General features: G+C 29.7%; 1 protein-coding gene across 1 annotated transcript; it reads left to right on the plus strand.

Moving 5' to 3' along the window:
- The first annotated feature begins 11337 nt into the window (after positions 1–11337).
- Positions 11338–13632, plus strand: LOC123895768 (WAT1-related protein At2g37460-like). Its single transcript, XM_045946258.1, has 4 exons — positions 11338–11453; positions 12189–12414; positions 13259–13410; positions 13509–13632. Exons 1-4 carry the CDS (start codon positions 11338–11340, stop codon positions 13630–13632), a joined length of 618 nt encoding a protein of 205 aa, XP_045802214.1.
- Positions 13633–15195: the final 1563 nt, after the last annotated feature.

A 15195-nucleotide genomic window follows, 5' to 3' on the forward strand; every position in this document is an offset into this window, starting at 1 on the left:
GTCACACTGATGTTTTTACACATTATATTTCCATTAAAAATTTAACTATTTAAGTCATTTTTCTTCTTCTTCGTGTGCTCCAATAATTAGAAAAACAAATGAAAGATTTAGATAAACCCCGAGACAATCCATACCCTACAAAATACTGTATGGAATCGCATCCTCTTATGTAATGTAACTTAATGATCCTATTTGATCCCAAATCATTAAATATTAGCGGTAAAAAATTAATGATAGACAGTTCAAATCTGCACAGAACATAAAACTGGAAAGAACGGACAACACAATTCATAAAATGTATTTTGGTTTTATATATAAGTGATCTTAACTGTTGATCCGAACAGGTTGATGGTCAGCTGACAGTCCGTTGAACAGGTGATTGAAGGCGGGTCGAGCAGTTGATCCACGGAGGGGGTTGTACCTGCAGATGCTCCGATGCCAAAGTTAGAGAGACAATGAGAGCACTGAGATACAAAAGAGAGAAAGTAAGTGAGTGAATAGTTACATTGCTCTCTTGTATATGAGAGCTTATATAACCCACAACACTGGGCCAAAGGTCCTCTTAATGGGCTGGATCTGTTAGACCCAATAAGACAGACTGCCATGATATTTCCCTTAGAATTAGATAGTGGGGGGAGCAGCATTCTACTCCTATTCTGGTAGAGATGATCCACCGTGCTCTGTTGAGGTGGATGTGGTGGGGCACACCATGTTGGGCCAAATAGATATGATGTTGGACTAATCTTAGTCCAAAACAATAAGGAAGTAGTTATGAAAAAGGAAGTTAATATATTTAAACATAAACTATGTTTTCAATCCCTACTTTTATAGCGAATTTTAGTTTTCGTTCCTATAAAATAAAATTACTTGTTTTCATTCATATAATTTTTTTTTTTGTTTTTAATCTCTAATGAGGAAAATTTTGGAATTTTAATGTCAATATCATGACATTTTTATGTTTAAAATAGTCTATATTATGTCTATGCATCGTGTTAAACCTACATAAGTCCATATTATGTTAAAAAATGTAAAGAAAATATCAAAATTTTGCCCATTAGGGAGTAAAAACAAAAGTTTTTTTTTTTTGTATGGATGAAAACAGTGATTTTATTTTACAAACGGATATCAAAACTCGCTATAAAAGTGGAGACTGAAAATATATTTTATCCTATATTTAATTCAAAATTTCAGACAATATTTCCACGAGTTTATAAATATAAGCAAATATTCTCTTTCTAAGTTCATAGAATGATTTTTTGAATAACAAATTTATAGAATGATCATGTATATAGTCTAAAATATAACCAAATTGAATATATCAATTATTCAATAAATCTAAAAAAGAGATATTTTTTTCTTACATTTGAAACTGAAATGGTTACATTAATTTTTATTAATCATACTTTCTTGAGAGCACTAGTTAAAATATAAAAAAAAATATATCTTGCTTTTGAAAATAATATTTGTTTATATTTTATAAATATTAACTAAGAAGGTTATAATGTGATTTTGTTATATATTTTTTTTAATTAGCATCCCGACACTATACTAGTTAATTTTTTTTTTGTAAAAGTTATTTTTATAAGAGTTTAATTGTTGTGCATAATCAGTGTAAATATTTTTTACACATATATCCAATGACGCGTTGTCAAATCATTTAATGAATGTGACACATCATGTGTTTTTAATTACCATACATAATGTGTCGGTATATTATTGGACGCTTGTGCAAAATAACTTTAGACTAATGGTGCATATAATTAAATTCATTTTATAATTTCGCATCATGATGACAACACATTAAACTAAACTTATTATTTCTCCTATTATTTTAAGCAAATATTAAAAAATGTTGCCAAGATATTAGTTAAATATATTAATATGACAATTTTATTTTAGAATATATGTATTTCATACTTAAAATGTGAAAATTTATTTTCTCAATATTAATTTTTTTAGTATATTTAACAAATATTCCTAAAATACTATTTTCTTTTGAGGCACCATAAATACTATTTAAAATGACATTTTGTGGAGTAATTTTTACATTGACTTGTATTTTCACAAGCTTGTTAGTGGAACAAGACCTATGAAAAAATGTTTCTTTTTACGGTATTGTAGGTATTTAAAAGCAAACATCAATACTGACATGGCAGGAATGTGATGAAAAAGAAAGCCAACCCCACAAACCATTTTATTAGACATGTACACATGGCATGATAGGATACGTTGGGTAAGTAGTTGGGGAATCCCTCTGACCCAATGGATATAGATGTTCATTAATTTTGCAAATACACATAAATTTATCTAAATTATATTCCATCGTAGTTAAATTTGGTCCGATGAGGGATTTATATAGTATGTATACGATTTTGGATTTGAACCCCATTCTATTGTGAATTAAAAGAAATCATATTCCCTACCCAAAAAGAACTATATTCCCTTCTACCGAGTCCACCAAATCCTCTTCAATATGCATCATGGTTATCTAATTGTCTTTCAATTAGGTTAACCACACAAAGTAATAGAAAATAAATGGATGTGTGCGCAATTGAGACTTGAGAGGATATGCTTTCACTCCTACCTATTTGAAAAAAAAAATTGTTTTAAAATGAATATTATTATTATTATTATTGGTTTTAATAAAGACCATGTATATTAATATTGTCTCTCTTAAGTCTATGGACGTAGTTTTCAAAAAGATTGGTTTTGCCATTCAAAAAGAATTAAAGGCGAAACTTGTTGTCCGTTTGTCTTTCACTCATGTGTAATTATTTTGAATATATATATATATATATATGAGAAAAAAATAAAAAATAATAGTGTTATGAATAATATGTAATGAATGCCCATTATGAGATAGGTTTTCTTGTCCCCTAGTGTGCCCTATAAATGACACCCTTATTTCCATGTAAACACACACTTGTGAATAGAATAATAACAATGGTCTATTCCTTTCTCTTCTCCCATTCTCTTCTCCTTCTATATTCTTGTTATTCTTTAGAAATAGTTTATAACACGTTATCAGCACGGTAGTCTCTCCCCTTTCAAGAAAGGTATAGCAACAAAGGGAAGTGACAATTTTATTTTATGTATGATTTTTTTTATTCTATTCTTTCAGATAATTTTTTGTCTTCTTGTTTTTTTATATTGATTCACAAACCTTCGATCCAGAAGTATCGTGGTGAAATTTTTGAAATATGAATCCTGAAGATTCATAGTGTGATAAAATTTTAAAATATGAATCCTGAAGATTCATATTATGATGAAATTTTAAAATATGAATCCTGAAGATTCATGGTGTGATAAATTTTAAAATATGAATCCTGAAGATTCATAGTATGATGAAATTTTAAAATATGAATCCTGAAGATTCATAGATATAAGTAAAATGAACATCAATCCCTGAAGGATTGGATAAATAACTGATTGAATATATATTTGATCCGTTATACAGTTCTTAAACAATTTTAAAATCAATTTGTATTACCCACGAATTCCTGAAGAATTCATTACGGATACATCTTTGAAGGATTGTACAATTAGATATATTATAATATAACGAAGAATATGGATTATTCTTATGAGGATTGCATAAAGGATTATTCTTACATTATAACAATATTATATAGTTCCTGAAGAACTTAAAAGAAAAATCAAATTATTTCCTAAGAATTCGAGAAGAATTCAATATACATATCCATGGGATAACTTTATCAATTTTTATAAAATTTTGGCAATTTACAATTTTCATTGGCTTTATCTATTTATTGTTATATTGTATAAAACAAAAAAAAAATGTATATCATATGCCAATTTTGTATGTATATGATATTGAAAAGTATATCTATAAAAAAATTGAAAAGCATAAACAATTTATTTTCAATACGTTATATGAAAAAAAAAAATCAATAAGCTACTAATTAATCTCATTCATAGTATAGGTTACATTATAATTATTATTAATTTCACTACACTACTATTTAATTTGCATTATAAACTTTTAGTACGTTACATTATATTAGTATTAATAAAAATTAATTGGAATTTTTTTTATTTGACTATGTTTATTATGCTTATCTAATTATTTGCTTAATTTTATTATTTGATGATGGTATCAATGATAAATGAATGAAAAATCATTCTCAAAAGTGAATGAAGTCAGATCCACTGATGTTACTATATTCCCAGAAGTGAATGTAGCAACACACGATTACCATGGACAAAATTGTGGTTATGGTCGTGGTAATAGTCATGGCCGCGGAAAAAGTGGGCAAATTAGCAAAACTATTGAAAATATATGTTACATTATCTAGTTCCTGAAGAACTAGAAAAGAAAAAGGAAAAACCTTAATATATTGAAGCATCTTTTAATGATTGCTCAAAGAATGAAATTCCCTTGAAGAAATTATGAAGATCATTGTGATCATTATATGAAGATCACTTGTGATATAGTTCTTGAAGAATTAAAGCTTTAATATTATGATAGATTGCTCAAAGAATATGAATTTCCTTAACCACCGTTAATGAAAAATAATTTGTATAGTTCTTGTAGAACTTAAAATTCAATATTAAAGCATTCTTGTAGTATAGCTCAAGAATAATTTTTCATAATCAATTAATTTTTATGAATACTAGAGGTATACTTTTTGAAGAACTACTGATTTAAACATTCATGAAATATTGTAAAATTCTGATTTTCTCCAGCCATTCTAAATAGAGATTTGTTGTTGAGTTCCTGAAGAACTAAATTTTTACAATACGATTAAAGTCCATATGATTCATTTGTTCTTAGTATAAGTTGGACTAAAATTAAAGAAAATTAACAGAAAAATTATTTATGTCTCGTGAATATGCTCCTGAAGTAGCAAATTTGAGAAAATAATTTTGTGAATACTTTGAAACGTTATTCACATTTGTGATGTGAAAGACTACATGATATATTTGAGCCTTATGTATGTTGGCACGTTACATTTTACTAATTTTCTTTGAATACATTAAGTTTTGAGTTTATTTTATGTTGATTATTTTTCGTTAAGCTTTTGAATAGGTTTTTTTTACTTATAATTATAATTCGGTTACAGTTTGCAAATATAAATTAATTTTAATTATTCGGTTACTTATTTAAATCAATTTATTGATTTTAATTCTAAATGCTACTATGGTTTCAAATAAAAAATAATAATTTAAATGTAACTATTTTCTTATTCCGCTGAAATCAACATAAAAATTTCTTCTAATTCTCATACAAGTAAATTATTGCTATTCATGAAAAATTAAAGATTATATATTTTTTTTGGAAGGAATTAAATTTTTATATTTGGTAGTAAAAAAAAATAAATAAATAAATAAATAAATTATTGAAGGCTCCAGAAGAACCAATACATTTCTTATCAAAATAAAAAAGAAACCAATACATTATTCTATCGAGAAACAAAGTTACACTTTACCAATGTATTGTATATTTTTAAGTCTTAAAGAAATTTTTTATGTTTGAAGGATGTTCGCATAAATGAATATCATATTGAAACAAGAAACGGATGAGATCTTGTATCTCTATATATTACGAGACATATTATCAACTTTTGCCTCTAGTTTGGGGTATATTTATATATATTTGTGCAATTGAAGCACATGTTCTTGTAAACCAGAAGTTTACAAATCATAATAAGTTTGTAATTGGCAAGATCAGTTGGGTCATCTCTGATCTATTATGATGCGAAAAGTTTCTATGGATATGTATTGAATGGCCAGAAGTTCATTCAATCTAATATTTTTTTGTGTATTACTAGCTCGCAAAGAAAATTGATAAATTAAGAAAACGAGCGTCTCTTATTTTTTAGAATATATATAAGGTGATATTTGTAAATCAATACACCGATCATGTGGACCGATTAGATTTCTAAAATTTGAATTGATGCATCAACCAAATGGTCACATGTATGTTTGTTATAAACTCACAACCAGAAGTTTATGAGATTATTTTTAAGAGATCATTTTATATATATTATTCTAGAAAGTATTTGATAAATATCATATGTTAATTGAAATTTATACCAAACATCTTATGAAATATGTTCATACAAACAAAAAAATAATGGACCTGAAGATCCATTCTAAGTTATAGTTTGGAACATTCAAACATGTATGTTGAGATATTGAATAGCATCATGCCAACAAATTATTATATACATAAGCTCTCCCCTAATTTATTTGAATTTTAGTTTATAAACATATTTTCCCATATAAACATTTTTGGATGTGTTGGGTACGTTTCAATTGCTCCAATATAATGCATTTAAATGGGTAGTAAAAGAATATTGGGAAAATAATTTTTATATGAATCTCCAAAGTGAGCCAATAATTGGAGATTTTTTTACAGCTTTATGGGTTGATTATCAATTGGTGAATTAGTTTTCCCAATATTAGGGGGAGATAATAAGCAGCTAAAAATATGAACTAGAAGTTCAATTGAAATGTTTTGAAATAAATTAATAATTGTTATTTTGATCCTCTTAGAAATCAATATGAACCAGAAGTTCGAAAGATAACTCATTTGCAAAGTTTATGAAATCAATCAACAGCTGCTAATGCTCTAATAAAAATGAATGTCCCTGTTGGACAATCTAATATTGCAAATGATTCCTAACCACGCGTGAAGCATGGTAAGCAAATCGGTTCCAAAGATAAAAATCCTCAAATAAGAAAAGGAGCTAAAAACAAAGATGACCCGAGTGAGGATATGAAAATAGTATTTGACATAATTAATTTTCCAGTTCCAGAAGAACTTATCAGGTACCTGTAATTTACGAAAATATAGAGATCTCGACAAACTATGTCATGAATGGAATACGATGGAACCGAGATGAAGTCAACGTTGACAATATTTTTGCACATAATAAAGCGCTATATATGTGATAAATGACAATGAGGATCATAAATCAAAGTCTATTAAGGATTATAGACAATGAAATGATTGACTAAATAGATAGACGCAATTGATACAAAATTAAACTAGCTTTGCACAGCGAAATATTTTTGGACCAGTAGTCAATTTCATCTGCAGATGGAGATAAATCGATATGAATAAGTTTTCAAGAGAAAAATAATAAAAACAAAATGTTTAGAGTTTGAATTGTTTATCAAGTATATTGATAAATGTCAATCATTGATTTTCAAGAAGCATATTCACCTGAAGTGAATTCAAAAAATTAATTAAGTTGAGTAGCATCTGAAATACTCAATTCATGTGAAATATGTGTTTTAACGTATTTTACTGGCTCACTTGATAATGATGATCCCTGAAGGATTTAGTTATATTTGACAATAAATTATTTATATCTGAGGCTTATATTAATGATAAAATATCATCTAGACTCCCGAAGAGCTTATGAGATATTCTCATTTAAATTTATAATTTAAATAAGATTATATAGCAAAAGTATTAAAACAGTTTGACATTGACAAATCTAATTTGTTGTATACTAAAAATGGTTGCAATGTCATTTGATGTGTCATGCCTCAAGAAAATGATGAACAAATTGAATTGGTCCTGAAGTACCATATCTTAATTCAATTAAGCTCACTAATATATTTGCTATAATTTCGTAGTATTTTATTTTTGCCTATTCATCCAACCCAAATATTGAAGTAAAGCAAAACATAGAATTATTTATACTTTAAAGAAACAACAATATCATCCAATCATGTGAAGATTTTAGCACTACATCAAGCAAGCTGAGAAGATGTTTTTGTTGAGGATTGTAATTCAACACATACAAGAAATTCGTTGTTTTATTACAAAATGATGGTTCCTGCAACAACTCAACATGAAGATAATATTAGACGCAGTGCTAATTTAGAGAAGAGTATAATAAAGAAGATATGACAGAATTTTCTACAGAGTCAACTTTTAGTAAAACTTTGGAGCAGCTAGTACAGAAGATTATTTGGTTTTTCATCTCCTGTATAATTGTCTTTATGAGGGGGAGACACAAATATTTACTGCACTCTTTTTCCCTTCACCATGGTTTTATCCCACTGGGTTTTCCTGGTAAGGTTTTTAATGAGGCAGTTCACACATAAATGATGATGTACTCTTTTTCCTTCACTTGATTTTTTTTTAGAGAAAGAATATTCTTCATGGACATTCAAGGGGGAGTGTTATGAATAATATGTAATGAATGCCCATTATGGGATAGGTTTTCTTGTCCCCTAGTGTGCCCTATAAATGACACCCTTATTTCCATGTAAACACACACTTGTGAATAGAATAATAACAATGGTCTATTCCTTTCTCTTCTCCCATTCTCTTCTCCTTCTATATTCTTGTTATTCTTTAGAAATAGTTTATAACATAAAGGACTATTTCTTTTCTTTCAATTATACTTTCTAATTAATTGAATGTAATGTATACTTTCTAATTAATTTTGGTGTAAAATATTTTTTTTCATTTATTATACTATAACTATAGAAAATACATCAATAATTAATAAAGTTAGTTTAAAAAGATTATATCCTATGACAACATCATATACTCCCACCGGTCCTTATTATAAAAATAAGTTTACTTTTTAGATTCGTAGAATGTTAGATATATCTGATTCATATTATTGACTAGATACATTTAACATTCTATGAAACTAAAATATAAACTTCTTCTTATAATAAGGATCAGAGGAAGTATTCAAGAGGTAACTATTGCAAATTTTTTATTATTTGAACACATTTATTGTTAATTTATATGTTAAAGTTTATCTTATTACTCCTACTTGCATTAATTAATACTTTAATGTAAAAATACATGAAAATAAGCGCATGACTTTGATTATGACATTGATGATATAATCTTTTGCAGTATCTTCTTATCTTCTGGTAATCCAAAGTATGATAGCAGCATAATTCGGCAATCAGATTTGCTGTAGTTAACAGTACAGTATCATCAAATCCTAAATTTAACACGACCCGACCATTTCCAAGGTCAACAACCAACTAGATTTTGTTTGGTTTGTCACAAATACTGTATTGTACAGAATCTTTTTTCATTGAAAATAATACAAGGAGAGTTTTGATTACAGAACATAGAACATAGATTAGAGTCTAACAAAGGTTGATTTGACACCGCGAGCGAGAGAGCAGACCAGTACCAAAATAATCTTTCCCGACGGCTATAACCATAAATCAACAGCCTATTCTATTCCATGCATTGCATACTTATTACAAGTCATTTCAATCCTTTTCTTTTACCACAATCCCGTTTATACACTGTTCACTCACAAAACTGAAGGACAATGTTAAATACTACTCATATATAAATAAATAATAGTAATTAACTTTTTTATGTTTATTAATTAACGGGTGATTTAGTCGATAATATAGATCAAATATACCAGTTATTCAATTAACATAAAAAAAAAATGAATTTTTACTTATATATATATATATATATATATATATATATATATATATATATATATATATATATATATATATATATATATATATATATATATAAAAGATCGAAGGAAATATACAACTTGTTCTGGACCGGGCCTAAAGCCCAATCGCTGAGGAATTCTTCTCCTTATACCGTCGAGCAGGGCCCAATTGCATTTGCATAGCAGCCCAACATCGTGAGCCTTTAGTAAACAGATAGCTTATTCGAAGGATTGTAACATCCGACAATCGGAATAATGAACATTTACTGCTCATCATGACACCACGGCCAAATTTTGATAGTCATGGATGGCATTAATGTGCCCTTCAATGGTCTTGGCCCACTGTCGTGGACTATATAACTCCTCTCATACAGAGGAGTTGGGTACGATGTATCTAACTCTGAAAACCTTGATTCACACTCACACAACTTGAGCGTCAAAGTACTTGCAGGTATACAAACCCCCTCCCATTCACCGAAATGGAAGAAGAGCATCACTGACGAGGTCATCTTTGATCCAGGTACGATCAAAACTAATAATGTTAAGAAGCTTTACCTGATTAAATGTTTGTAGAACCATAATATTCATATCAAACCCATCTAATTTTGTGAAATCCTTAAAAATTTAACAAATGAAATAAAATGCATTGTTGAGATCAATCCATAATTAGCTAAGTAATGTCACTTGTATTAAGGAAGTTAGTTTTTGAAAATTCAAATTGTGCATGTGCTAGCTAAGTGAGCACTACTGTGTTTGTTTTTCGGTGTTGACAGTTGCTTGATTTTAGGGAGTTTGTTTTGGTTTGTAACTAATTTGTTAGTAACTTAGCTCACAAGCAACACATTATAAACATGGTTGTCAAACTCGCGAGTAGACTCTCAAACTCGTACGAGTTTGAGTATCTAGGATGCAAAAACGAATTGAATCGCTCATAGAATCAATTTTTGATAAACTCGATTATATTCGAATAGACTCGCATAAACTCGTATAAACTCGCGAGTTTTTGGCGAGTTTACGAGTCTATAAATTTTTCTAAAGACTTTTTTTTTACAAAAAATCCCCATAAAAAGCCCAAAATACAATTTTTTTACAAAAAAAAAAATAAAAATTGATAACCCGTAACTTTTTTTCCTACTATATATACGTAATAGTACATTAGTACCCAATGTTTGGAATTATAAACCATGAAACTAGTTGCCGTCGACGAAGAAGGTGTTTTATCTGGGCAGAGTTTGATGATGATGATGATGGTGATGATTATATTGGTGGTGGTGAATTCACCGGAGCTTTTGATGTTTGAAGCCATTATCATATATATATTTAATCGGAGCTTTGCTATTTTGTTTGTTTTATTATGGAGCTTTTTTGCTTTGAGTTGTGTGTGTGTGCGCGCGCGCACGTGCGTGCGTGCGTGATAAACTCGTACGAGTCTACGAGTGAGTCTACGAATCGAGTTTGCGACCCTTTGCGAGTCTGAGTAGACTCTCGAGTCTAACAACCTTGCTCATCCTCATCCTCATCCTCCACCACCACAATCTCTCAAGAACAACAGACAGGAGCACCTTCCTCCTCCACCGCCAACCCCATCACCACACTAACCTCTCAAGAACAGCAGCAAGAGCCCCAACAATCCTCACAACCAAGAACATCTACAGAAGACATACAAGAAATACATTCATCTCCACAATATACACAAACTGGTTTATCTTCCACCACCCTTATTCCACGACAAACATCTCATTTTCATTTTCCTTCAAGTGAACAAATCGTCCGGATAGAGAACCCCCAACAGCTTCAACCTCACATCATAATGCAAAATCAACAACTCCAACCTCAAAATTGGTGGCAAAGAACCAGACCATATGCAATAGTCATCCTATTGCAATTCTTGTTTGCCATCATGAACTTCTCAACAAAGTTGGCAATGAACAACGGGATGAGCAACTATGTGTTTGTTGCATATCGCAACATACCCGCATGTCTGGTCATTGCACCATTTGCGGTTTATCGTGAAAGGTATAATATTATTTTCACTCTTTAATATGCTAAGAATGAATCTTATTCTTGAAGATATATTGATGTGAAAACTGATCCCTTTCCAACTTAAATTGAAGCAAACAAGTCCAAAATCCTAACACATTTATCTTATAAAAAGTTGTTATATGATCTGTATGATAGAGAGATTACAAAATATGTGACCTTAGAAGACTACTAGTGGATTAAACATACTGTTAATATCACACTGTTATGATAAGAAGCAAATTATAATATGCTAAGAATGAATCTTATTCTTGAAGATATGTTGTTTTGGATAAATTGAATTTATTAGATTGAATCAAGTGTACCTGTTGTTTTCATTGAACAACAATTCAGAGGTGGTTCTAAGAAAATTATGAGTCTTCATGTTAGGAATGAATTAAGACAGAGCCATATGAGTCTTCATGCTGGTATCACCATTTTTGAAAACAGTTTTTAAAAATTGAATTGCAAAAGAGTGTTTAAAACACTTTGTTTCAACTAATCCTTTAACACTTTGTTTACTATAAATGCACATTTGGAAATTCATAATCTTTATATATCAAGAAGAAAAAATGTCAAAATTACAAATAAATTGTTTTTTTAAAATTATATTATCAGTCACGTATTTAGATTTAACACACTTTATGTAACTTCAACTTATTTTGTCAAAAAAATGTAACTTAACTTATTGAGATTTTTGTGTGTGTGTGTGTGTGTCTGTGTGTGTGTTAGGAGAGAAACTATAAACATAACTGCTAAACCAAGCCAAACAAAAATATTGGGCACAATCATAACTGTTTTAGGTACCTTGGTGATGACTCTAGTTAAAGGTCCAGTCTTATTTGGGAAGGTTGGAGCCATTAGCCTTAGTCATCACCATAATGGTTTCCATACAATTCTTGAAGTGGTGTTCATCTTGTTATCAACTCTAAGCAATGCTACTTCAAACATCTTTCAGGTAAATTTATTTTGTCTTATATTTTTGTTTATGTTGTCATGCTATACCCTTTGTTCTTTTCTTTGACCATTGCATATCTTGTGCCTTATATTTAATTAAGGATAGATCTTTGCCTCTTCAAATAAAAATGAAAAAACTATAAAATATTGTCTCATTGTTAATTAAATTCGTTTTCGGAAGAAGTAAAAATGATTTTAAAAACACACCATACAGTTTTGAATTTCTGCATTATATTTGTTTTGGTGATTGGTGTTTATTTTAGTTTGTGTTAGTAGATTTTGTCTTTCAAATTGCAAGGGGTTTGGTTCTTTGCTCCTTTTTGGTGGCCTAGTGTGTTTGTGTTTGTTTCCCTGCTATATATTATGCATGTTGTTTATGCTTTTAACTCTGAGTACTTCTTGTACTTATGATAGAGTTTTGTCAATATATTTGCTATTTCAAAATTAACTTTATTTAAGAACAAAAACACACCATACAAATGAAACAGTTTTTGAAGTTTTTTTTTTTTTTTAATTTAGTACTAACACAAGTTTTGTCTATTTAATTTTTCTAGACCATCACACTAGAAGAGCTGAACCTACCACTCACAGTTACTTCACTGATGCTTCTATTTGGCTCAATTGAAGCAATAATGGTGGCTGTGCTTATGAATAAAACTGCATATTATTCGATTTGGTCTGTTTTTTAGTGGGATATCAAATTATTGACTGCTATTTACGTGGTAAGCACTAAACCAAACCATGAAACCAATTAATCCAATATTTATGTTTTATTTTATGCAAACTGGTATTTCTAATGTGATTTTAATAATTTAACTTATTTACTTAATTTAAATGTTTTATAGGGTATATTTTGCTCGGGGCTAGATTTTTACTTGCGAGGACAAGTAATGCAAGCTAGAGGTCCCGTATTCGGAACCATGTTTAATCCTGTGTGCATGATCTTGGTTGCTATGTCAGGCTACTTCTTTCTTGACAAGCAACAATTCTTAGGAAGGTAATTATCAAGTGTCCTTTTAATTTTTTCAATACTAGAATTTTCAAATAATTTTTTAGTTAACTAATTACTACTAATTGATTATGTACGTATTGTAGGGTGATAGGTGCACTAATCATCTGTTCGGGTCTCTACTTTGTTGTATGGGGGACAAACAAAGATAATGAACTTAGGCGCCAAGCCCAAGAGAATGCAAATGCAAATGCGGTGGCAAATCCATAGGTAATGATATAATTGTTTTTTTTATGATGACAATGTTTATGAACACTTTGAATCAATTACATTCTGCATAATCCAAACTATAAGTGATCTGATGCATAAGAGTCAATTACATATTGTTTGTGGGTCTTTTAGTAAATCAAAGGGTCAATTACATGTGGGTGTTACCTTTGAATTACTAATCTACAAAATATTTTAACATAACTTTCTGCTAAATTGAAGACATTTTGAATTTACATGTTGTTTGTGTGAGATTCATGGTTGTGCGAGACATTTTGAACTTTAATTATCAAATAGAATGTGATTTTGAGATCTCACCATGCATATATAACAAAAAACATTAAAGCTTTTTTGTAATGCCAAGTTCGATGAACCATCATGATTATCTTATGACTTTATTTATGTTGTTAGAAAATGCTAGCAACTCTAAGCCTGTTTTTTTTTATTTTGAGCAGTGAAATGAATCTTTAGTTGTTTTAGCACTGATTTTATAATAGATTAATAGTATTTTTCAAATGTTGTAGCTCTATACTATTTATATGTTTTGATATGGTGTTATTCAATTTGTTGCAGATTAAATGGAGTTTTCTTTATCCTGCAACAACTGGAAGAAACATGGATCAAGTGTTGAGGGTGGTAGAGTCACTACAGAAAGCCTCAAAGTAAAGCACAAAATTGCTACCCTAATTTTAGTTTTTTTAATAATTTATGTGTTGTTCCATTTTTAGCTTTCTTCATCGATCAACAACTCTTTGCATTTTGAAATGTGACACAACCTTTCCTTTTAATGTGATAAATTAATGCAATAAATTTCATACTACTTGTTTTTTATAAATATTCCAACAACACAACATAGTAGTAAGAATTTCACAAAAGTACGTACCATAAAATTAAAGGGTATGAGGAGTGTAGCCAGTCTCCGTTTTGGAGATTCTACCATTTTCCTGTCTAATATTTATTGTAATGTTTATTGCTGCATTTCTTTTTATGGGATTCCAATTTTCTCTTTGAAGTAGTACACTAGAGACGTAGAAAGTCCAAAAAAAAGTATTACTACTCCTTAGTTGAGTTAGATGAACCATTATTAAACACACACACACACACACAAACACACACACACACACACACACCATCTATTGCTGTATTTCATTTTATGGGATCGATTCCAAAATGATTTAAAGTAATACAGACCCCTAGCATTCTCCAAGTAACCAACTAAAATTGAATCCATCATGTTCAAAAGAGATCACATAGTACTATACTGATAGAACAACCAACTCCTTGTATCAAACATTAATTTATAAGCCATCACCTTCTCTCAAATTATTCACACAAATAACAACAATGACAGAACAACCAGCTCCACCACAAATAACAACAATGTCTTCCTCTCCACCACCTCTAGTGAATCATCCTCCTTCCACCACAATCTCTCAAGAACAACAGACACAATCCTCATCACCACATCCCTCATCCTCATGGTTGTCAAACTTGCGAGTAGACTCTCAAACTCGTACGAGTTTGAGTATCTAGGATGCAAAAACGAATTGAATCGCTCATAGAATC

This window comes from Trifolium pratense, linkage group LG7 (assembly GCF_020283565.1).
Source record: "Trifolium pratense cultivar HEN17-A07 linkage group LG7, ARS_RC_1.1, whole genome shotgun sequence".
Taxonomy (NCBI): Eukaryota; Viridiplantae; Streptophyta; class Magnoliopsida; order Fabales; family Fabaceae; genus Trifolium; species Trifolium pratense.

Excerpts from the sequence above, each read along its gene's own strand:
- LOC123895768 (XM_045946258.1), top strand. The coding sequence starts at position 11,338 with ATGAACTTCTCAACAAAGTTGGCAATGAACAACGGGATGAGCAACTAT. Across the intron at positions 11,454-12,188 it reads TTTGCGGTTTATCGTGAAAG|GAGAGAAACTATAAACATAA; the intron begins GTATAATATTAT and ends TGTGTGTGTTAG. Across the intron at positions 12,415-13,258 it reads CTACTTCAAACATCTTTCAG|GGTATATTTTGCTCGGGGCT; the intron begins GTAAATTTATTT and ends AATGTTTTATAG.